The 25,436-nt window shown below is 39.6% G+C and overlaps 2 protein-coding genes across 4 annotated transcripts in view; one reads left to right on the top strand and one right to left on the bottom strand.

The window, feature by feature from the left end:
• Positions 1-1,104: 1,104 nt before the first annotated feature.
• On the bottom strand, positions 1,105-13,980 carry LOC122997185 (exportin-5). The gene is made up of 33 exons (XM_044373207.1): positions 13,749-13,980; positions 13,145-13,266; positions 12,978-13,050; positions 12,716-12,853; positions 11,554-11,736; positions 11,327-11,353; positions 11,030-11,215; positions 9,970-10,046; positions 9,832-9,876; positions 9,629-9,719; positions 9,445-9,528; positions 9,204-9,329; positions 9,028-9,118; positions 8,813-8,941; positions 8,589-8,704; positions 8,329-8,484; positions 8,146-8,187; positions 7,960-8,049; positions 7,610-7,809; positions 7,416-7,518; positions 7,079-7,260; positions 6,832-6,932; positions 6,630-6,726; positions 6,391-6,527; positions 6,134-6,231; positions 5,973-6,019; positions 5,536-5,636; positions 4,498-4,557; positions 4,306-4,400; positions 4,099-4,206; positions 3,475-3,612; positions 3,115-3,279; positions 1,105-2,855 (listed from the first exon to the last, which is right to left on the bottom strand). Exons 1-33 carry the CDS (start codon positions 13,848-13,850, stop codon positions 2,709-2,711), a joined length of 3,657 nt encoding a protein of 1,218 aa, XP_044229142.1. The 5' UTR covers positions 13,851-13,980; the 3' UTR covers positions 1,105-2,708.
• Positions 13,981-16,669: 2,689 nt separating this feature from the next.
• Positions 16,670-25,436, top strand: part of tp53bp2a (tumor protein p53 binding protein, 2a) — a 33,913-nt gene continuing 25,146 nt past the window's right edge. For all 3 annotated transcript variants that reach the window (XM_044372622.1, XM_044372623.1, XM_044372621.1), the window contains exons 1-2: positions 16,670-16,770; positions 17,072-17,228. In XM_044372622.1, coding sequence (XP_044228557.1) covers positions 17,202-17,228 — 27 coding nt within the window. In that variant the 5' untranslated portion in view covers positions 16,670-16,770; positions 17,072-17,201. The remainder of the gene's footprint in view (positions 16,771-17,071; positions 17,229-25,436) is intronic.

The following is a 25,436-nucleotide window of genomic DNA, read 5'->3' as shown; positions in this document are numbered from 1 at the left end:
AGTCCCCAAATACTTGAGAACAAAGTCAACAACATACCATCTGCAGACTGAACGAGCATCATCCATGATTAAACACATTTCTTCTTCGCTTCAGTTGACGCTGTCAGTCACTTACTGCTGCTGGCAGTTAGCTAACAGCTCATTAGCGCCCCCATCGACCCGGAGTGTGAACTGACCGCTCATTAACCCTGCTGCTTGTTTTGCAGAACTGTCTTCACCAATTTGCGTCCAAAGTGCTCCCTTTTCACTAATATCACTGCATGAAACGGACTCACTTCAGTCATTAGAAAACTGAGGTTTGAGACACTTATTAAATTGTAATTTTTCATATTCACTGACAACCTTTTGACTAAATAAGCATCGAGAATAAATTTGATGCAGAAAGAAAAAAATGTTGTTTCCCCTGGTCCATTGTCAAAAATTGTACTTGACAAATTTTTACAAGATTTTTAAGATATCTTGGCTGCTTACTAATATCAAACATGCACATGGGACACAATACTTTGGCAAATGTATTATAACCTCATAGGGCAACATGACAAAACAAGCAATATGGTTGTTGAAAGACATGCCTGCAAATGATTTACCACACCTCAAATTAAAACATTATATACAATAATTTAATATTAATAAAGGAAAAGTGAGAAAAATCTTTACACTGATATTTCAGTGTAATGCTCATTTTGCAGTTGTTTTGAATGTGCATGTGCAAAATAAAATAAATGTGAACAATTAACAAATAGTCTATTTTAACTAGTTTATTTCATATAAACAGAAAAACGAGAAATTTTACACAAATTAAAATGATATTTTTTTATTTAAAAACAACAAAATATAAACCACACTACACTTTTAAAAAGCCTATTTTCTTCTTTGTACAGAACATTTTAGTGTTGAACAAGCTTCTTTTTTTCTTTTTTTTCTAAATGGCCACATGTGAACAATCACCACAAAGACAGCGAAGTCAATTCATTTGAAAACTTCATGACTGTTTCTAATCCTGGGAGTCCGAGTATGATGTGAACTTGTTTTCAGTACGACATCTGATATGTAGACTCGTCCGTATACGTGGAGAGAAGTGACGGGACTCACTCAGAGTCAAAATATAGAAAATAACTCCCATTTATTTTAGGCTCAATCTACACAATACAAGGTTTAAAAAGAAAATCACTCTACCATGATGGCTCCATAAGAGTCAAATACATCCAACAAATATATGCCTAAAAACAATCCCTTAGACAATGAAGGAATGTAGTGCTGGTTCATCTTTTTTTTTCATGGCTGGCAAAACCAGTAAAAACACAAATCAACATGTGAAAAACAGAAAATCCCAAAGTCATCACCAATTGAACAGCTCAAATACAACAGACTTGGTTTAAGCTACACATTGGTTGAGTCCACCATTAAAGATAATCTTTATTAAAGTTGAATGTTATTAGGTTTTGCTCCTCGGACATGACTGTCAGGTCACATTTGTCAAACAACTCTATGTTGAGTGCTTTGGCACAAAATGTGTTTAATGGATAATTTGTAGTATATGTGCTCTGCGTTTAAATAAGCAATTCAAAACAGTACTTGGGCCTTATGAGTTGTGCTGATATGAACAATTGACAAAATGCAAACAATCACTGCCATAACCAACAATCTGCAAAATAGAATACTGTAACTCATTTAAATCTACAAGAAAAAACATTTGTGAAAACACAATCCAGCTGCTTTTTTTTCTTACGTTACGTTTCCATAAAGTATCTTCACCCCATCATAGGGAACGTCACAACCTGAGGTACCACTAGCACATCCTCCAGAATCAAAAACTGCATTCAAGCTCATCTAGTGAAAAGGAAATTAAAAAAGAGAAGTATGCATCGATTTTCCTTTTTCCTTTCTTTTTAACCTGGGATGTAACAGCCTTAGTGTAGCAGCATGGTCGCACAACGAATCTGCCAACACTAACCTCTGAAATTAAGATTTTTTTTTTTCTTTTTTAAAGTACAATGAGTCTCCACCTCTCCAAAAGCTACACACACACACTTTCTTTCAAAGCATGCTAACAGGCTACTCGTGCAACGATTGGCTATACTGGCTTTGCTCGTATGGATATCATTAAATACCCATTTCTATGCTGAATATCTTTCAGACCACAGCTGAGCTCTTAGTGCGTCTCCCTAGTCGCATAAATCTATGACCTGCTTAGTTTGCATGATGGCAATGGGCAAATATTGCCCCTTGAGAAGAAAAAAGGCCCACAGTAAACTGACAGAATACATAATTGTCCTATTTCAATGTAGTTTTGTGGCTGAATAGAGCTTTTGCTGCAGAGCGTATCTTAATGGTTAGCCTGCTATTTTAAGATGGTCTCTTTACACAATCTGACAAACAGATTCAATCTGAAATGTTTCCTAAAAATTTCCATAACCTTATATACACACATCCTTCATTGGTATCCGCTGTGTGATACTTGCCGGCACAAATGACTAGTGGAAAAATACTACTTGTGTGAGTGGTGCTGTGTAACACAGCAAATTAGCAGCAGTAATGCATTTTATAGCAGAACAATGAGGGTTAAAATAAATTGAAGAACAGCAGTGTTGACAGATATGTCGGGTAGTGCGCACCGTCCTGTCTAGAGGATGTTGAGGGAACCCTGGTGTGTACACATAACTCTTTCTTCAGTCAGTATGAAAGTCCATTAGAACCATTATGTGTTCCTACAGGGTATTATTCTCCGGGGAGAAGAGAGCTGCCAGGCCCAGTGCTTCGCTTTTCTGCACATCCTTGTCTGGCTTCGGCTTTTTAAAGAGCGATGGAAGATTCCGGATATGAACCTCCTTCCTGAACTGCTGGCACAGAGCTGTCTGTTGGCAGAGGACGGAGAGGAGAGGTTAAACACAGCTATCCGAGATCTACCAGAAAGAATTTCATTAAATTGTACAACCCTGTTGAGCTGCTGCACATTTTCTGCAGCCTAGCACAGAAGATTTACAACATAGCTGGAATCACACTGCTGAGTAATGACTTGCACTATTAACGGCGTCTCTGGTCACATCTGATGAGCAGTCTACGGTGAGATATACTAGAGAGGCACTGCTCTCTAGTGGCTAAATGAGGCATTACCCCAATAGTTCCTGCAATGAGCTTCTTGAACTGGTCTTTCCTCTTCTTGTCTCCGACGTTCTGGGCATTGGGGTCCATCAGCCTGTGGTCATACTGGTCCAGAGCCTCCACATTGATGTTTGGGATCTGGGTCATCACTGCTCTCAGCTCAATGTAACGAGGCCGCTAAGATTTGATGGACAGAAACAAGCAAGGAGATTGAAAGAGATGCATTTTCTAGAATTAACCTGAAAGTCCCACAGATAAAATTTCAAATTTGGGATTATAGCCCTAAACACTAAAAAATCCTCACGGGGAGAATGGACCATACAAAGGCAAAAATAAAAAGCTGATGACAGAGATGGTTGCCGTTAGTCTCACCAGGTTTTCATAGATGAGCATGGCCAGCTGAGAGAGGGTGGATTTGCAGACTTCGTGCTGCCCATGAACTTGAAGGCCCCTCAGAACGCTGGTATAGAACCATGTAACCGCCTCAGGAAGAAGATTTCCCCCTACGACCTGGAGAGAGAGAGAGCAGATGTGGGAGGAAACCTTATAAAATATGTAGAACTTTTAGACGAAACTAAAAACTTTTTGTGCAAATTCACATGTGGTGAGTGATACCCTGAATATTTGTTGGTGCATTTATTAGTTTAAGCATTTAATGAATGAATTTGACACAGCAAAGACAAAACAGTTAATTCAACAAGGACATAAATACATTAGCGGTCAGAAATGTGGCTGAGTGTGTTTAAGAGAAAAAGTGTGAGGTCAAGCTTATATTACTGCATGATAAATAAGTCTGACAACTAACAAAAAGTTGTGATCTGATGTTTTTTTGTTTTTTTTTTTTTTTTTTTTTTTTTTTTTTTTTTTTTTTTAAATGGGATTTATGGACAATAACAGAAATATAGAAATCACCAGCCTTATCCTTTAAATGTGTGACAGGAAAAGATAAAAAAGATCCAGACTTCAATTAAACATTTGTTGCATTGAGTGTGCTACCTGCCGCAGAAGGGTCCAGCAGACCATGGAAGCAGTTCGGTGACAGTTAGTTGTGTCCTTCCATGACAGCGAGGTGAAGGAAAGGGTCAGCAGGTTCATGTAGATGGTCTGGACAATGAAAAAGAGAAAACCTTGAGTTCATATACAGCCTGTAATGTGTGAGAATGCAATCCTCTGTTAATGTAATACAGTGTGTCAGAGGTTAACCTCGTGTTTCATCAGGCATTTTCCCAGCTCAGTCAGCTCCTCTGTGGGCTGTGCAGTAGACGCCGTCTGCACTGAATCCATCATCATGTCTTCCTCTAATAGTACACATTACAGGCAAAACCATCAGACACTTGTCCAAAAAACATTGAATTAAAATCAACTTGGATTCAAATGTTCTAATTTGACTCTTACCATCGATTTCCTCCTTATTTGCTGCTGGTTCAGGCACTTTTCTTGAAATACAGCTCACAGCTAGAGGGAAGAAGAGAAGTATTGTGGCCACCTAATAATTCAACTTCCCAGCTCCCCCTCAGTCTTAGAGTAGAAGCTGATTGGGCGATTATGCGCTTTATCCTTCAAATCCTCATATTTCTCAGTATCCTCTCAATAAAGCAACATTGCAAAATCACCCTCATAGCCCAGTGTGTCTTGGCTATTTTAGTTTGGGAGTGCACAGTTGAGGAAGAGCAAAGATCCTTCACATGCACACCAAGACGAATGTGAAAGCAACAGCAAATAATGAAACTGAATGTACTGCAGCTTTTTCTTTGTAATATTATTGTTTTGTTTCATCACATGTGTGAAACAAAGCTCATCTTGTGACAGAGGACTAATTTCAGAGAAATCTGACAATTCATATTACTTGACAAAAACATTTTCCAACAATCAAGTGAATTGTCGGTTTTGACGAAGATATTATTGTCAGTCATCCTAAACAAAATTTCCTTTGTGTTTTGGAAAAACTATAGGCAGTATCTACCCCAGTATGTCTCTGTTGGATCTAACAACAGGCTGATTTTTGCACTTTCCCATTGTCTTCTCAAACAGATTTAGCTTGTGTAGCTGGCAGAAACGCAACCTTACCACATGACTAAAGTGCATTAGCAGTATTGAGTAATAAGATATATAAGGTTCACTTCATGTTTAACAGTGAATTTAGACAGGAACAATATATTACTACCATAAAACCACTAACATCATTGTAATAAAAAAATAACTCACATGTGCAATAAACTTTATTTTTAAATCAATACGACAAATTCAAAACCCTTAACTCAGCTTATTTCAAAATGAGGAGCGTCACATGAATGATCATTTTTCAGGTGATAAATTAATCTTTAAATCAGCAGCTCTGTACAAATGTTTTGTGTGTTTGCTATTCATGTATCAAAATGTCAAAGGGAGCGGTTACTAAAGGGTGGTAGGAGAGTAAAGATACTGAAAACTTACTGAGAAGATCCAGCACCTCCCTGGTGAGCAGGCGTACCAGCTGCTCCTCCAACATCTCCTGCGTCACCTGACTGTCATGGCACACCACCTCCTCCTCATCACTAAAAAACAGAGAAACAACTGACATGTCACCGTCAAGTCCACATATTCAAATTGCAGCCTTAACACAGTGAGCTGTCAAAGAACTAGACATATTATTCAGTGAAGGTTTTACAGTGATTTGAGAAGAGATCATATAAGCTATGCTTTTAGTGAACAGCAGACACATACGATGGAAAACAACGTTTAATAGATATTTTATTTTATATTTAAAAAAAATCTGCAATTAAACAAAACTGTAGTCATATCATGAGTTGTAATTTGTATTCAGGGCATTCATGTTAAACATATGGGGTCTATACAACTACAGCCACATATGACACTTGCCCACAACTTACTTGACAGAAGTCCTCTGGTTGATGACCTGCCACTTCATGTTGAGACTCTGTTGTATTAAACAGAAGAATGAGATTTGGCAACTAAAACAATCGATTCTTTACTGAGTGAACAAAAGCTTTCTAATGTTGCTACAGAATAAGGTGTGCGGGGGGATCCTGACCTGCAGCATGTAGGCGAACAGAGGGCTCAGCAGGGGGCAGAGGAGACTGTCGTAGTACTCCTGAGGACATGATAGCACCAACTGCCTCAGAAACACACGTGCACTGGTTAAGGAAACATGATGTTCACGTAAAGCAATAGCTCAAGTTATATCCATCCATCCAGAGAAGATCTTCTACACAAATATATATCACCAAACCACTGACTAAAATCAGTAAAGGCAAAGACTGGCAGTGACTCAAAAGCAAATAAGGATATGAATCATGGGACGAAGTCTGTGGTCAGGCACATGGTCGAGGGAGACAAAAGCAGAGGCAGCTATTTCTTCAGCCAACCTCTCAATGGTGTAGAATTCCTGCTGTAGGGACAGACCTGCATTTCCCAAGACATGGAAGCTGCAGAGGTAGAGAGAGCAAAAGAAGAAAAAGAAGGTGTAAACAATACAAATAAAAAGTTTGGGGGAAAATAACTGCAAACTGCTACAACACAATTCTCACCAGTTGTCATTCAATGTGGTGAAAAATCCCTGCATCCGCTCCAGGTTGGATCTATACAAAGGAGTGTCATGAATATCCAGGAGATGCTGAGAGAGACCTGGAGACAACACGGCATTGAGAGGGTTTTATCATAATCTTTACAGATGATGTCTCGGTATGAGCAAAAGAAAGCATGTGCAGAAAGCCAGAAAGCTCCTCTCACCAAGAATCACATTTTTCTCTGCATCCATCACCTCGTGGGCTCTGGAGAAGGTCTCACTCAGACGAGCCCTGTTCTCTGGCAAGAACAGACTGTTGTGAGTCCTGCAGTGAGGAGAAAGGAAAAGAAACTTGTCATTAAAACACAATTAAGCACACTCATACCGCTTTTACACCAATGTCTCAGGAAAATAGTGGTCAAGTTTTTGGTATAAAAATGTAATAAAGCAGGATACAACCCACAAGCGTACCTGATTAGAGCCAGCAGGTTGGGCAGCAAGAGAAGGAAATGGGCGGTACAGGGGTTTCTGTAGATGGGAGTTCCAGCTGGGGTGTAACCCACCACAAAGCCCCCAGCCTTGGCTTCCTCCAGGTCTGCAGGCCAACGTGCCCGTTTCACTACGCCCAACATGGCATACAAGCAGAAACTCAACTAAAAGAAGGTTGAAAGAGAGGGACAAAACAACAGATTGGTGTTTATTTTCCAGCAAAGTCTACAATGGTCTACCACCTCTCAGTGGTAGAAATTCAGTCATGACTACAAAGAGCTTACACTCCATCTCATTTTATTCACACCCACACGCTTACCCGCCCTCTATTAAAGCCTGCTGTGTCTGTATCTTTACTCTGCTCAGTGACCACCTGATCAGCTCCAACAAAGGACAGGAACGCCACAGGGTCCCACAGCACACTGGAAGACAAAGAAAACAGCCAATTATATGTTCTGACATTAAAATACACTGCTCACAATGTTGAGAAAACTAGGAGGAGTTCAGACGTACTGCCTCATCTCTTCTGAGGTCCAGTCTGCAACCACAGAGGCCATCAGTTCATCTAAAAAGGCTTTCTGCTTGGCAAAGTCTTTGAACTGGTTACTGATGAGCACCAGAGCTTCCATCAGTGAACATTTTTCCATGTGAGTCAGCGTGGCGTCATTGGAGAACAGCTTCTTCACATGATTGTAAAACATGTCAAAACAAGGCTGCAGAGGAATAAGAGATAAATTATACAACGGTCACATTCATTTATTCGTGCCTGTTCAGCACAGTGTACTTCGGGTACTAATTTTGTGCATAAAATACATCACCTGAAAGCAAGTATAATATTAGGATTGTGATATTAGGATATTTACCAAAATGAACTGTGGGTAATCCCGGCAAATCTTGATGATGGAAGAACAGGCGTGCCTCCTCACATTTTTGACAGCTCGGGTGCGAGGTGCCTGAAGACGTCAGGTGGAGAATGCATTTTTTTGGTCTTGGATGTGAAGGATTAGGAAAAAAATGCTGATATATATGGTTCTGTGAGGGAAACTCACCTTATTTTCATGACCGACGTCAAACGTGATGGCTTTAAACAGCTGTAGAGCCAAAACAATACAGGACATTTTGAAAAATTATGGCAACATTTGCAAAACACAGAAATGCAATGTACTGTATGATGCATTTAACGTTCAAATTGCATTTCCATACTGAAGGCACCAAAGAATGTGTTCTCTGACCTTGTAGAGGACCTGTGGCAAGAAGTGCTGTCTGTGTATGACAAACGGGAACAGAGCAGAGACGTTGGTGAGTACACAGGACAAGATGAGCGGGTCTTTGGTCTCGTAGTTCAGCACGGCCTGCAGCAGCTCCATGCTCTGATCTATGGGCAACTTCTACATGGTAAGAAGCAGACGGAGGGGGCAAACTTTCACATCATTGCAATCAACATTTTTTTCTTGTGTCGTTTTGTTCTGTTACGTAAATTTATTCTTGTTACCTCCTCCCCTAGGCTTCTGAAGATCTGTGCGACCATGCACTCCATGAAGATAGTCATTGCGTCCCACTGGACCACTGACGGAGACAGGAAGGAGCACAGGCCCTCAGCAGTCTTAGCTAGTGTGGTGTAAAGAGAGAGAGAAGTGATGCAAAATCCAAAACGCAGAGTTATCAATCCCCTTCTCTGATTCTAAAAAGGTGTCAAGAGCAAGGACAAACACTTACATGTGGTATCCCCGGTGTCAATAGGGCTGGCGATCTGATACTGCAACCATTCTGCTGCTATCTGGAAAGCTTCCAGAGGAACAATGCGACATGCAGTCCTCACCACCTCTCCCTGCTGCGCTCGGAAAGCTGTTAAAAATTAAAATGCATCATAAATAAAAACATCAAGGGATAAAATAAAGAACATAGTTCTTAAGTCAAGTAAAAATGCTTACAATTAAAGAATGAGTAGAAGTCCTCGTCACTGTCAAAGTCCACCCTGGAGTACTCACAACTTGGGTTATCATTTTTAGATGGAAACCCAGTCTGGAGAGAAAGACAAAAGCTGAATTAATATCCAGTTTGGCTTCCATGTACACTGGGAACGGTAACGTTGACATCACTTTCTCACCTTGACTAGGTTGGTCATAGATGCTCTGAGGTATTTGACGGCCATCTCTACAACAACCGCTTCTTTTGACAGAGTCTCATGTCTGAATAAAGCTCCCCAAGTAGCCAGAGTGGACGACTTCAAAAACTGTAGAAGAGAAAGTGAAAAAAAGCACAAGAAGAGAGATTAAACACAGCTGAAGGATTCATACTTCTATTAAGTCAATGTTAGAGGTGAAATCTTGGAATTATTTTCATCTCACCTGACTGGAATGTGTAGTAAAGGCTAAAATGGCTTCCATGTATTTGCTGAGATTTGCAGGTACCTCAACCTCTACATCTGAACCCTGCGGAGACAACATTATATTTCTTTTGTTAAAACTCTGAATGTGTGTGGAAACCAAGCACAGATACAATTAATGTGTGACCAAATTATTACAAACTCACCACTAACGAACAAAGCTGGTTTCCCAGTGCGCAGAGGACCTGACACAACCTCTTCAGGAAGCTGTAACGTCGCTCCACCACCTCCACTGCTCTACAGTAGTAAACAAAAAGTCTATGAGTCACAGCCAGATGTAGTGAACACATTTCGGACTGTCCAACATCTGTTTTTGTGCTGCAGTCATCAGGTGTGTCACATTACTTACTGTGCATCAGAGGATTTCTTGCATATCGCTAGTCCATCTGCTGACCTGTAATCAGACAGACACATGTCAGTCAGTAACAGTGAAAGGACATGTTGAGGCCTGTAGAGAGGGATGATGCAGAGAAGTAGTTGTACTCACTGGGCTGCAGAAAGGATGTAGTGGATGGCCACATCATCAAACAGCAGCATGAATGGCTTCCTATCCTCCAGCTTACCCTGTGGCAGAATGATACATCTGATTATAAATAGCTTATTACTATCAAATAAATGCTTGACATGTATCAAATCACTCAAAAAAAAATCCTTGTTGTTATAAAGTGTGCTTAGCATGGCAGATATATGGTTGTACAATTAATATATAGCCTACTACACTACAGTTATATATTCTAACCAGAAAGCAGTCAGAGAGCACATACTTCAACCAAGGCTGCACAATACTCTAAACGTATTATTTTACAATAAGAGAATGTTTTAATCTGCATCTGGATCAGGTCAAGTACAGGCAGTGACAGATGGCAGCTGTAATTTTTGGGAAATATCTAAATCCTGTCTGAGAAATAAGGAATTGTGCAGGAATGAATTGAGCAAAATTTAAAGTGATTTAGACTCATGACTTACAGCCAAGTCAAACTATAATGCTGCTGTAGCACCATCTATATGATTTTCCATGAGATTTTTGCAGGATCTCTCTGGGTTGACATGCACATCTTCTAAATTATGTACACATATGTAAATTATATTGACTATTACTATTTGATGATCAAATAGACCTAGAAGAAAGTGTCGACCAATTTCTGGAACACAGTGTGGCATATCTTCTTGGGTTTATTCATATATTCAATGTATCAACTTTGGTGATGACTTGATGAAAATTTGTAGGAGTAGTAACAAGAAATTTGCAAAAAGATTTTAAGTGGTGGAAAATCTATATTGCCATATCTGTCATTGTCTCCAAATGTCTCAAATCAGGATGAGCCAAAACAATATGCTATAAATGGCCACATGGTAGCGCTATTTCTCTGGATCATCACCAAAATCTTATTCACTTCTTTGGCTTAACTTTCCACCAAATTCCATTAAAATCCGAGACCAATAAATCAGACTGAAACCTCCTCACCGGAGGTAAAAATGACATCACCCAGCCATCAAGTTTGCATTAAGGCTCAACCCTGGACTCTGTAAAAAACCCTGTGACTCACCTTCCGTCTGATGGCGATGAGCAGACACTCTGCTGCTTCCAGCTGCAGCTCCGGCTCACTGAGCAGCAGACACAGCATCTCCAGCAGATGACAGTTTCCAGAAGTTATGTGCACCAGTGACACCCAGTCTATGTAGCCCGCTAGTGTGTTCAGCGTAGTCACGGCGACTCGACAGTGAGCTCTAGTCTGTGTGTGGAAGGACAGGAGAGTGATGAATATAGAGCCTTGGCGCATCAGAGTAATCAGACTAATCAAAACAAGTGAATTTACAGCAGAGATGCACTAATGTTGTCTTACCTGCAATTCGTGTCCTGGTGACCCTTTCTGGATTAAAAAAAGATACAAAAACAAACATATCAGACAAATATTTAAGTCACTTCATTGTTTCTTTATTTGATTTAGCAATATCAGTGATTCTGTGTCAATAAATAACAAAATTGTGAGCTATTAAATGAATCCTAATGTTACTTTCTCTACAATAAAATTTAACCAGCTGTGCAGGTGGTAGTTAAGACCGCACTGACCAGTTTACGGTAGTCTTCAACATTAAGATGCAGAATGGCCATCATGAAGCTGAAGATGTTGTCCATGTTTTGGGTGAGCGTCTGCTGGATGTCTCTGCGGCGCTGTGCGGGCAACGTCTGGAAGGTGATCACATCCTCCGCCAGCCTCAACAGGATCAGCATCACCAGCTCTGTCTGTGCCTCCTGTGAAAAGCAGACATGAGTTTTAGTTGATGTTTAAAAAGTCCATAACAATAGGCTTAAAGGATAGGTTCACAATTTTTCCAAGTCTGTCTTAAAACAACAATCAGGAGCCCATATGAACACTGAAAGAGGTTTTCCTTGCTGTAATCATTTCTCCTGTTCATACTGGATAATAAAAGATCCCCATTAAATGCGCTTTCAATGTAAGTGATGGAGGCCAAAATCCACAGTGTCTCCACACAGTCATTTTGTGCAAAAATTCATTTAAAAGTTTATCTGAAGCTTATGTGAGGCTTCAGCAGTCTGAGTTAGTCATATCAAGTGGATATTCCCTCTTTGTGTTTCCCTGTTGAGCTACAGTGGAAGTATAGTAACCAAAAGAGGGTTTTTGGCACTAACAAGACTGTAACCTAATGGTCAGTATGAACAGGAGGAATGATTATGGCAAGAAAAACCTCTTTCAATGTTCATTTGGGTACCTGACTCTTGTTTTAAGACAAAATTGTGAACCTGTCCTTTAATTTGCCTCTTATCCCCACATACCCTTTACTGGGTCCATCATTCCTAACTCATGTTGTGCAGAACAAGACTGTTCGACCCGCAAAACTCATTTCAAATACAAAAGATCCCAGTGTTTCCAAAGACACCAAAGAAGCCAGTGAAATGTGTACAAAATGATAAATGAGAGAAAAATTGTGAACCTGTTCTTTAAAGGGCTACATCTTTTTTTTTTTTTAATCTGCTTGGAAAGGCCAAGACTTTGGTTTACACAGATAAAATAATAAAGTCAAAAAGATGCTATTTACTCCCTGAAAGATAACATATCTATCAGAGACCACACTGACATGACTAATCCTCGACTGGTACTATTTTGCATGCCAATTATTACATATTCAAATTGCAATAGAGGTGCCAAAGGAAACGACGTACTCTACATGCTGTAGCAATCAGTTTTCTGCACTATATAAAAGTCACTCACCCCTTGGCTTGTGAGAGCCTCCATCTCTTTCAGCATATCCGGCCAATGTTGAGGCCATTCTCGCTTTATCATTTCCACTATGATTCGTGAAAGGGCATCTTTAATGTGACTCTCCTCCTCCAGGATAGAATGAGTACCCTGATAAGAGTCAACGCAGGTCAGATAAGTGTCTCCTACTGACAGTAATACAGTTTTCATTTAACCATATGACAGATGGTTGTTCTACCACATGTTAACAGTCTATTATTCAAATCACACTCACGTTTGATAACAGCTGCATGGCACAGTCCTTTAACTGGACTTTTTCTTGTTGTTGCATATTGTTCCATCGGAACCTGCAAGAAAAAAAACAGTCTGTCTTTCACAAAAGCAGTTTTACTCATGTAATTATTGGTCACACTTGATGTATGACGGCTGTGTCACACTCACTTGACGACGTGTTCCAGGATTTGCAAACCAAAGTGTCTCACTATAGCTGGCTGAGCTTTGTCGGCTAATTGTAAGCCACATGGGAGACAGAAGGAGCTTGTCTCTTTAAACTCCTCACAAAACTGGTAAAAAAAATTTAAAAAAAAAATTACATTATATTTCAGACAGTTACAGCTGCCTCACCAACATTACAAAAAACAGCTAAATAGCATACAGCTAAGCTACCAACTAGCCATTCAGTCTAGGTGAATCGTTGCCATTAGTAACACAGTCTTTGATAACCTCCGCAGTACTACCTGTATTACAACTGTTGTAACCGTTTCTATGAATGAACGAACGTGAATCGACCATTGATGTAGCGGTGAGGTGATAAACATAGCATACCGGCTAGCCTGCACAGCATCTGTCCATCATCACTGCAAATTTAGCTAACTAACGTTAACGAACTGTATGAGAAGTGCTGTCACTACTAAACCAACTGATAAAAACGGACTTTTTTTAGTCAGCTAAGCACTTAATCCTACTTTCACAACAGCTGCAATAACGTTAAATGTCAAGCTCAGCTATCTAGCAGTTAGCTAGCGACTTGTAACGATGCTACCACCTTTAGGGCCTCCAGTCGGTAAATTTGGCTTGTTTCTGCATCCATCATCACATTCACAGCTTTGATAAGCTGATCACACACGGCGGCCACCTGGTCAGCCATGACTTCAGGTAGCGTCTGGCACAATATTAAGACGAAAGCGAGGGGCTCCCTTATGCAAAACACCTGCACAGCAGTCGGCTACGTGTGCTGCTCAGGGAGGCTCCAACGTGCACAAAACGTGCTGCGTGGTTTGAACTTCTAGCTCGCCGTTGAATGGGAATTCTGGGAGTTGTAGTAAAAGCGACATTTTTTTTTTTAAAGATCGTCTCTACATGGAAAGACAACTCGCTTGTTAGTTTAAAAAGTGTATCTGCCTGATATATGAGAACTGCGGAGCCTTAGTGTTCAATATAAGACATTATGAAATAAGTTACCATATGAATAAAGATATAAATGAATAAATAAAGTGTGAAATAATCTAATAAGATAATCATAAAAACTCCACTTCTTATCATGAAATGCTGTTTAATCATTCGTTTTCATAATAACATAGTTTAGAGGAATAGAGTTCATATTTTTTTCAATTATTAACATTTTTCAAAGGTCTGATTTGGTATAATAATTTAATATCCCCCAATCACACTTTTCAGCAAATCAAAAGTTTAATCTTTTTATATTTTCATATTTAATATGATAATTTATTTCATAATGTCTCATTTTTTCATTTAATAATGAATGCTGTGGGGTCCATACTAGAGCATCCTTTTATCTCACTGAATAGTAGTCATTGCGAAAACAACAACAATAACAACAGCCGTAGAATATTAGTATTCTGTTTGTACTTGATCTTATTTATGACCAGAAGACCCACTTTTTCCAATCTGTTTTGTAAGACAAATGTCCCATTTATTACCCCTATAAACATTTGGGAAAATCCAGCTAGGCTTTGTCAAAGAACACTTCCACACATAAAAGCAGAGTATTTCTATATAATTTATGTCTGATATGTTTTTTCCACAAAAAAATTAATAAGTTAATAAAAAATATTAAAAACCACATCTACTCCTTCTCCCTCATTGGAAAAACCAGAATCAATTGATATGCTAATGTTTTTTTCATTTCAAAAATGTACCTGCTGGATACAAGATGTCTCTTACTTCACTGAAAAGTCAGAACACATCTTGAATCTCTACCAATTAAACCAGATTAACCTGAGGAGGTACTGGGGCAAAATGAGCGGGTGGGCCCCAACTGATCTTCGATTCCTCCCACCTTCTTTGCAAAGGGCAAAACCTGCCCCAGGATTGTTAAATGGTAATTTGAGGTCAATCTGTCAAACATCAGAGATATCTTAAAGTCCTCCTCCACTCAAAAATGTGTCTTACTAATTATTACTGCAGTTGCATGTTTGATCTTCACTGTGCAGAACGATGTATGTTCAGGATTTGATACCTGAAGGCTGTTTTCACATTCATCTGCTGAAGGGGGAAAGTCTCTCTGTTCTCATTTTAATATCAGATTAAAGAGTACCAACAAGTCGGATTTGTGACATCACAACTAATTTGGAGCCAATCGTGGTCCAGTATGCTATTTGCACAAGTGTGGTGTGGAAACTTGAAACAGTGCGCATACACTGAAAATGGAATTGGACAGTGAAGTAGGAGACATCTGGTGCCCTGCAGTTAAACTTTTGAAATTAACAATATTTGCATATTCATAGATTCTTTTTTTTTAATGACGTAAGGAGGAGTAGATGTCATTTTGAGTTTTTTTGTGGAAAAAACATATCAGACATGAATTATTATTCAAAGCAGAGTAAATTTATGTTTTCAAACATGTCTGGAGGGGATCTTTAATTTTTTAACAAGTCATGAATAAATCTGTAGTCTGAATCTTGTCAAGCTAACAGGGTGGCAAATAACGATTACTTCCATTATTGATTAATTGATTAATCTACAGATTATTTTCAATTGTGTAATCATTTCGCCTATAAAATATCAAAATAGTAAAAAGTGGCTGTTATAATTTCTTAGAGACCAATGTGACGTCTTCAAATGTCTTGTTATATATATATATTCAGTTTACTATAATGTATGACACAGCACAACCTCAAATCCTCAAGTTTGAGAACAAGCAAATTTCTGGCATTTGCTTTTATGACTAAAATGATCATTCACTTATCAAAATAGTTGCTGATAAATTGTCGAGCTGTTGGTCAAGCTATCAATCAACTAATCGATTAGTCAGCTAATCTTGCAACTAGCAAACAAATAGAGCTGCAACGATTAGTCGATTAACAGAAAATGAATCACCAACTATTTTGATAATTGATTAATCCTTTTGAGTCATTTTTTAAGAAAAAAATATCCAAATTCTCTGATTCCAGCTCTCCAAATATGAATATTTTCTGTTTTCTCAAGTCTTCTTTGATAGTAAATTTAATATCTTTGACATTTGACATTTGAGGACCTCACCTTAGGCTTTGGGAAACACAATGACCAAGATTTTTCACAATCTTCGGACATTTTAAAGACTAATTAATTGCTTATTCGAGAAAATAATCGTCAGATTGATCGATAATGAAAATAATCATTAGTTGCAGCCTTACTAACAAATGACAAAACTGCTTCCCTACCCCATCCACTCCACTCCAACAGTAGTTTACTGTCAAATACGAGCAGAGTGAGACATCTTACTTTTCTCTTACTTTTCACACTACTCAGGTTGATACCTTTCATGTAAATTGAATTTGTCCCGGAATGTCTTGTCGACTAACTGAATGATGTCAGTCTGGATTAAGCTTGTTATAACAGTTTTTATTTGCTGGATGTGGTTGAAAACGGTATGGTTTCATGATTCACACACCGGGCAGGTTGGGACGATGATGGGGGTGTTTGTTTTGTGCTCCGGCGCGAGGCGGAGCTTGAATTCCAAAGTGGAATGAATTTCCTCCCTCTACGTCACTCTGGGATAGGCTGCGAGCTAGCGAGCAACGCTGTCAGTCAACGGGGTTTCGGGCTGATTACCTACGCGTCCTCGGGTAGGTAAAACACAGAAAACATCGAATAATTCCCTCATAATTTTATAGATTTCTTTATTTGTGTTTTTCTCGTTAATCTTGAGTTTTTTTGTAGTAGTTCCTCGCGCTTGCAATGAGCCGTTACAAAGTTGTAAGCGATGCTCTCACAACTACAACGGAAACTTTTGTCGTGAAGGCCTTGTTATTTGTTGCAACAGGTTCCCGATACGGGATCACAACAATCATGTTTTGTTTTTGTTTTTTTTAATGTTGGTTGAATTCATGAAACAACGATGTGCTGTGTTTTTTTCTTTTAATGCAGGACGGGACCCCTAAGCAGGAGAAAGTCGCCTTGCCCATTGCGGGTTTAGGCTCTGGGATTAAAGTGCTCGCCAGTCCCACTGCTTTCGTCGAAACTGCCAGCGGGGATTCATGCTGTGTTGGCTAGCTAAATGCGGTACGAAGCTAAAATGATGCCGGTGAGTTAATGTTTTATTCACTTAACTATAAGTTTCAACGTTGTCCCATAGCTAAATATTAATATGTCGACATGTATATATATCGCCGCACAGACCCTGCAGTGTCACCGCCGTGTTTACCTGAACATTTAAATTGACGTGGCAAGTTAAAGCGGCGGCTACTCTTTGCCATTACATTATTCCCACGGCAGCCCTAGGCTTCTGTTGTGAAGTTTATTAGGTTTGACAGCTGTGTGTGTGATCTCTACTTACGGTTATAAGTCACGTCATTTATTTACTTTCTGAGATATTCCCGGCAAACACGGCTGTCTTCCTTGGAAGCTAGTCAAAATCGTCAAAATGCGTCATCTATCTATTCCATGCCGGGATAATTAATATTTACCATATGTTGTCCATTACTTAACTGTATATGAATCCTTAATTGATTATTTGCCAACTGATTAATTAATCGGCTACTGTTTTGATAATCAGTTAATCGTTTTGAGTCATTAAAGGAAAAAAAGTCCAAATTATTTGATTCCAGCTTATTTTCTGCTCTTTCTTTTGTCTTCTATGACAGTAAGCTGAGTATCTTTGGGTTGTTGATTGTTGTGGACAAAAAGTAGACATTGGAGGAAGTCACCTTGGGCTCTGGGAGACAATGATCGACTTTTTTCCCCACTTTCTAACATTTTATAGACCAAACAACTAATCAATTAATCGAGAAAATAATTGACAGATTAATCAATAATGAAAATAGTCGTTAGTTGCAGCCTTAATATGAATTCACACTATCAGTTCACTCCATTAAGTAAAAGGCTTTGTTAGTGTTTACACGTACATTCTGCACACACACACACACACACACACACACACAACAAGCAGAGGGTACTTGCCAAGTCTGGCTGGCACTACGCTAACCTCAGCTCTGGACCCCTGCCATGTCATCATCATCATCATCATCAGAGGTCTATTGCTTTTGCTGCAATGCAAGGCTCTATTTCTCAGCATATGTGACAGTAGTTGGACAGTGGTCTGTGTGTGTGTGCTCATTGCAGAAAAATAAGATCTTTTTTTTCAGCATTATTTAAATACTTCTTGGGTTACCCTTCAAAATTTCCCATAACCTTGGGCTGACGTCATCATATTGTCTGTTTTGTTAAACCAACAGCCTTAAAGGACAGGTTCACATAGGTTAGGTCTGTCTTAATACAACCATCAGGTGCCCATATGAACACTCACCGAGATTTTCCTCGCTGTAATCATTCCTCCTGTTCATACTGGCTGTTAAAAGATCCCCTTCAAAAATGTGCTTTCAATGTAAGTGATGGGGGCCAAAATCCACTGTGTGTCCACACAGTCATCTTGTGCCAAAATGCATTTAAAAGTTTATCCGAAGCTTATATGATGCTGCAGCAGTCTGAGTTAGTCATATCAAGTGGATATCTGCCACATTTACAGTCTTTTTAGCATCAAATCCCCCCTTTGTGTTTCCCTGTTGAGCTGTGGTGGAAGTATAGTAACAAAAAGATGGACTTTGGCACTAAAAAGACTGTAACGTAGAAAGATATCTATTTGATTTGATTCACTTGGACGGCTGAAGCTTCATATTAGCGTCAGATAAACTTTTAAATACATTTTTGCACAGAAGGAGGCTTGTGAATTTTGGCCCCCATCACCTACATTGTAAGGAATGAAGGAATCTTCTAATGGCCAGTATGAACAGGAGGAACGATTATGATAAGAAAAAACAATTTCAATGGTCATTTGGACACCTGTTATCCAAATAGCTAATTTTTTCTGTTGGCTGGCTAATTAGTTAATCTACTGATCATTTTAGCACTAGTGGTGCTTCACTACTAGTTGCCAGGTGGTGCAGTTAATTATGAAAATGACCTTCATAATCTGGATATTAATGATGTGGAATGCAGTGTTTTTCTTTACCATCTCAGGTTAACTTTAGGTCACATGTCTGTGGTTAACAAGTAGCCTAAGTAAAGTCACAATCTCTACAGCACAGTTACACCTTGTTTACAATGATGTTTAATGACTAGTAGGAAATCTAATGTAATTCTGTGTGTAAGTGTGGTGGTAATGTTGCCCTTCTTTGCTCAGACCTGTGCTTCCAGTTAAACGGCTTGGTCACTGAATTAATCATCTTAGCACTAGAGATAGGGTTGTATTTGGATGACTCCTGTCTGGTGCGTGACCTCAGTCTGCTACTCCCACACGGCCATTTGTTATCATCAAGCCCGCCTGTGGGGACACCAATATAAATTGTCACCCTTACATGTTTTCAATCAAGATCTATTTCTTTATAGGCCTCATTAGACCTCGGTAATTGCCACCTTTTACCCCAATTCTGTCACTGGAGAATATATATGTGTGTGTGTGTTTTGGTGTTCTTGAATGAGATACAGCTTCTGGTGTTCGCCTGATAAACACAAAATGGCCTCTATATAGCCGTGTCTGATGTGAGGTATTGTCTTAGAAATTACAACCACAGCCCGTGACCCTGCTTGTACAGGCCAGGGGCTCGGGGGTAGTGGGAATGGTGTCGTAATTGCTGGCTGGGATGGTAAATAGGGGGTCACTGTTTTCTGAACACAATGAGCTGCAGGGACTCTTTAGCTGCACGTTGTAGAGAGCACATTGTGTGTGTGTGCCTGTGCTGTGGCAGCACCCTGATAAGAGATGCACACCCTTTATTGAACCATAGCACAGTATAACTCATATACCTCCCTGATTTACCGTCTCTCCATGTCTATTTAAACTAGTTTTTGTTCTGCAGACTCTTGTTGATGCAACATACAAGCTAGAATTCTTTGCTGGTTTATTATGTAGCACATATTTTAGTTTAGTTTCTAACAACATTTTTGTGTTTGATTAACATCATTCAGGGAATAGTTTCTGCATGATTTTGAATTTTTAATGTCAAAGGCACAAATCCTATATCACTTCCTCATTCCTCTCCCATGACAAGAGTTGCTTGCTGTGGAGATTTTCAAGTAGATAAACTTTTGTGTGCCTGACCTGCATGATTTTGCTTTTACATTCTTTGGCTGCACATATTTGTAGCTTTTTTTTTTTTTGCTGTTGCACCACAACAATTTCCCTGTTGCTAGACTATATGACAGTGTTATGACGGTGGGAAAATGAGGTGATGCACTGCGAAGCCTGATTTTGTTGTCTGTGTCAACAGAAACCCGAGTAGGCTTTCTCTGCGGCCACCACAGGCTTTGTGTTTACTCTGTGAGAGAGTACGTGGTGGTTACGTAAGCAGACCGTCACATCATTGGTAGCCAAGGACATTCAAGGGCAATGTTTTGACTTTTATCTGAAGAAGAAGAGTTGTCAGGATGATTATATTGGCTGAAAAGAGTGTAAATACAGTAGTGCCAACCAAGGAAGCTGTTTATCTATGCAAGGTCTTCATACCATTGAGTACTGAATCAGTCATCACAGGGCAGAGCAGGAAATATTTGATGAGGTAAAAAGGAAGAACTCATTAACGGCTGAAAGCTTAGCCAAGCCTGTTATCCACAATTGATGATTTTTTTTTAAGGAAGCCAAATCATTTTCTTCAATGCATACTCTCAGACTGTGCAGCTCACTAATGCCACAGTACAGCATCACATTAGCCTGGTTTCAGAGAGGAAGCTCACCAGAGTCACCTGAGCAGGTATCGGCTTACCTACCTTAGAATACTGAGTGACCTGCATTACTCAGTATTGTATCTGTGAGGTGAAAAGCTGAATTACACATTTAAGTGGTACAGTTCCAGAAAGACCCTCCCCCTTTCACACAGTGAGGACATTGTAACAGCATTGTCTGAGGAAACACTAGTCTAGCCATGGGGAACAGGGAGGACATGGTTCAGAAATGTACCCAGGGTGGTCTGGGAATCAGCTTTCTAGGAAACTCATGGCCCTGTTTTGACTAAATAGTCCCAGGAACTAAGTCAGAAATCAACAGTCCCTGTTCCACCGCATATGAAGAGCCAGGAAGTTTAGGTAAATTCAACAGATAACTGAAATCAATGGCTTTTTTTAGACTAAATATTTTGCATGTGACAAGATAACAACACAGTTGTTAAATTGTTCTTTATAATTTACTGCTGTATGACTGTTATGTTTGAATGGATGTTCTTCTGCTATATCACTAAAAGTTCTGATGTTGATGCTGCTGCGTGAGTAAAACCCCTGGCCTAGGGACTTTTTGGGGACTTTTTGGGGAGACTGAAACTATTGCAGTGAAGCCACATTTAGACTCTGGTAAAAGTGTGGTTAATGTTCTTGAATCCCAACATTTCCCAGAAAAGCGCTATCATACTTTGCGCTATCACCCGCTCTCCTGCTTCTCTTTTGCATATGGCAGATTAAACACAAAAATTAAACACAATGACATCATTCTTCTTTTTTTTTTTTTTAGGAATCCAGTTAGCATCTGCCACATTTTTAATCACTAACTCTTGGCTTGCCTCATGAGATAAGAGTTGATAAAAAATTTTTTTGCATACATTAAAATACATACAATCCATACAACACACACCTGTTTTCACAATTCTATTTAGTGCTTCAGTTTTCAGTCAGTTATTTATATAGCTCTTTTAGGTAATTCAAATCTGTGTCTATTATCTGTAATATTTGAAGAAAACTAAAAATAGGTCTTGGCTGTTAAGCTTTTACATTTTCCTGTGGTCTGTTGTTACTCTGAATGACTTCACCCAGCCGTCAAGATGAATTGGAAAAAAAAAGGATAAATCCTCTCCATTCAGCTTAATTTTGACTTCCACTTCCCTTATCTCCCAGATAAGTAGGAACTGTCTCACCATGTAGACCAGGAATGGCAGAGTATTGCAAGAGCACAGTTTATGAAGTGATAGGCTGAGTACTGCAGTGCAGACAGAGAGAGGAGCTTGTCCTGAACGAAGAGTCACAACTCGCTGCAGCTTCTGTGTGTTGTAATAACTGCATGTTTTTTCTGGTTTTTTTTCTACACGTTGCAGCTGAATGAGTCTTCTGCGCGCTCTGATTCCCTCTGCGTTCTGCTGTTTCTTACCCCCTGACCTTTTCTCCCTCGCCCCCTCATCCCCCTAATGCAGTAATAGAGAAAGAGAGAGAGAGAGAGAGAGTGAAAGAGAGATGAAGAGGAATAATGCATAAAGCCATTAGGGAGTTTTCTGCTGCCTTGCCTTTTTGAAGGACTGCTATGTTGGAACTGTGTCAACTCTCGAAAGTGTGGCAGGGAGAAGCGAGATGCACACCGAGGAAGATGCTGCTGCAGTGTCTTACAAACTTGCTGTAATCAGATTCAGAGGTGACTCCCTCAACAAGACCCAGTTGAGTCATTCGCTTACCACAGCGATATCTGTAATTGAAAGTGCGTGTGTGTGTAGACAGAAGGCCCAGCAGCCCAAAGGTAAGACCCCTCAGGCATGGTCAAGGATATGGCCCCTATTATCTTCTGCTGCTGTCACCCTGCCTCACACGGTCCGCTTTCCCAGTTGTCCCAGTTCTCCCGCAGGCGTTAGATCAGATGTTGTGTATCTGTGGCAGTCAATCTTAGTGCATTATATCAAGCCTATCTGACACCCCTGCTTATTTGCTCTGACTACATTCATGCCCCTCCAAGGCTGGGAAATAGTCAGAACTTGCTCTGCTATTTATAAACTATAGATAGAGGTGTGTTTTGTTTAGGCACATTATTCATTTACTCTCAGATATTGTACTATTGTATCTTTGGATTATACTGCTTATTACCTTAATTGTTACAACTATATAATTGGGCTTCACTTGTCAATCCAACACACCCTCAAATGATGGAGTTTATTCATGTGTGTGACTGTGTCTCACTTTAACAAAGTCTTACCTACTGAGATAATTAGCATAATTAATTTTAATATTCTTGTTTTAATTTATACTGACTGTACTTATGTATTCACTCTTTTATTAGCAGGAGGTTGTAATCAGGTGTACTTGGGACCATAATGACAGTGTAATCTGCACTGGTTTATAGGTTCTCTGTTTGACATTAAACAGTCTGAAGGGTTATTACACTGCACTGGTAGCCACAATGTGCAACTTTTACGGTGAATGATTCAAATCAACAGCAGGCGTCTGTACAAACGACCACAACAGGTTCAGCCTCTTTACTGTAGTTTAAATAGTGCTGGAACGGTTACTTGAGGGGTAGATTGACAAAAAATTAATAATTCTTACAAGTGAATAATTATGTCAAGTTATTTCAAAACATTTTGTGGTTACAACTTATAAAATATGAGTATTTCCTTTATTTTGTACCATATTAAATTGACTACATTTGGGTCTTTTGAATCTTAGCTGTTTTAATTTTAAGTGCAATTTCAGGTGTTAATTTGTATTTTTTTGTTGACATTTTTATATTCTGAACAATAACTAAATTATCAACATAAATAAGCTGAATGTATGTAATGAAAACATCTTGTCACAGAAGTTTGAACCAGCTGTCTAAGAAAAGAAAAAAAAAATATGGGACCGTCAGTCAGGATATCTAATTGGTTCTTTAACATCAAGTAAGATAATGAATCATCTCTGACGTTGTCGCTGGTGGTTTTAGTCGTGTTGATGTCAAATCTCTGTGGCAGGACGGGCTCCCATTTGCTAGTTGTCCTGATGTTTTGGAGTGATTCCATTACAGTACAATCCCTCGAGATTTGTCTATTCTTGGACACAGGAAACTGCAGTGGCAGACAGTTTTGATCACTCTTAACTCAATATGCGACAAATTGCATTTGGACAATGATCTTGAGAGACTTGCGCTGTGGAATTGACCTTCACAAAGTGAGAGTGGGGTTGCAAGGAGGGACACATGGATTGATATGCTGTTAGGCTTGACGTCAACATATGAGCGCTCTTCTTTTTAATTTTCTTTTGCATTAAGATAAAAGTTATCTGCCAACTGCTCTGTTTATGTGCACCACTCTTTTACTACAGTGCACATGTACGTTATCAGAATGATCAGTGGGAGTGCCGCACACACGACAACACAGCATTCCTTCCTGTAATTGGTTGCGGCTACAGTGTTGATTTTTAAACCTCAAGTCATCTCAGCGTCCCCTGTCTAAACAACTGGAGAGGCTTGAAAAGCCTGTTCCCTCAGGCCTGCAATCAATGGCATCTACTTCAGGGGCCCTTAGGCTTTAATCGGAGAAGGGATCCAAATTACACAGTAAAGGGCCAAATCAGCATCTTATGTAGGGTTTATAGCTGCTGTCTTTAGTATATTTTTCACAGAATAGCCCACACCTTCCTACAGGCACTGTATCTAAACTTTATACAGGACAAAAACAAAGACAAAGAAGCCCTTTTCCCTACAATAACCCAGAACAATTGTTACAGTATATCTCTTTGTTTTTTCCTGTTTCTCTTTCGCAACCTCTCAACCCTTTTTCAGCACAGCAGGTCAAGAAAACGCTGCCAGCTGCAGTCACTCTCTTCCTTTTTAGATGTGCTCTTATTACAGTGTCTTCTGTCTGAGGGTTTGATGTTACAGCCTTTCATCTCTGAGAGACACACACCCCTATGTGCGTTATTTTGTCTGTAACAGAGGGTCTTAAGTGCATTCTGCTGACCTCCAAGACTGTGTAGGTTTTTGTTCTACCCAGGTCACTACAATACCTAATTTTATGGATTCAAAGACCTTAAACCAGGTGCTGAACAGTGAAATATACTCATGAGAATGAACACCTGCATAGTTGGGCTTTCTCTTCAACTTAAGGCCTGTAGCCTTGCCGCAGGCCATTGAATTTAAGCTTACTATTGTAACACTGAGCCAGTAGTCTGGTGAAAAGCTATATTTTTATATAGCGGATTAACTTAATCCCCGAGATATAGCCTCAATGACCTAGCCTTATAGCTGCTCTGCTTTGAGAATATCTACAGTGCAGGCTGCTGCGTAAACGGCCACATTTCTTTGCACTGGCTGTAATTGTCAGTTTGCAATTTTGAGCTGTCACATCAGTCCCTGACCTAGGGAGAGGGCTCCGCACAAGCTTCGACTTAACTGATGCTGTGATGCATTTTGAAATTTATCACTATAATAGTGAACCACCACAGCAGCAGTAGCAGCCCGTCCCCTCTCTCCTTCCCCTGGGCGATCTCTTTGTTCTGTCTCAGGTAGGAGGAAAGTGCACTTCAGCAGATGCTTCTGTCATCCACTCTGATAGGCGTAAGACAAGTGTTACCCATT

The sequence above is a fragment of the Thunnus albacares genome, chromosome 14 (genome assembly GCF_914725855.1).
Source record: "Thunnus albacares chromosome 14, fThuAlb1.1, whole genome shotgun sequence".
NCBI lineage: Eukaryota > Metazoa > Chordata > Actinopteri > Scombriformes > Scombridae > Thunnus > Thunnus albacares.
This window is presented reverse-complemented; position numbering and strand designations above follow the sequence as displayed.

What these genes read in the sequence shown, in the direction of transcription:
- LOC122997185 (XM_044373207.1), bottom strand. Translation starts at nt 13,850, where the DNA reads ATGGCTGACCAGGTGGCCGCCGTGTGTGATCAGCTTATCAAAGCTGTG. An exon ending in CTATGACCAACCTAGTCAAG is followed by an intron (nt 9,119 to 9,203) that starts GTGAGAAAGTGA and finishes CTTTCTCTCCAG; the next exon opens with ACTGGGTTTCCATCTAAAAA. An exon ending in ACGTCGGTCATGAAAATAAG is followed by an intron (nt 8,050 to 8,145) that starts GTGAGTTTCCCT and finishes TGACGTCTTCAG; the next exon opens with GCACCTCGCACCCGAGCTGT.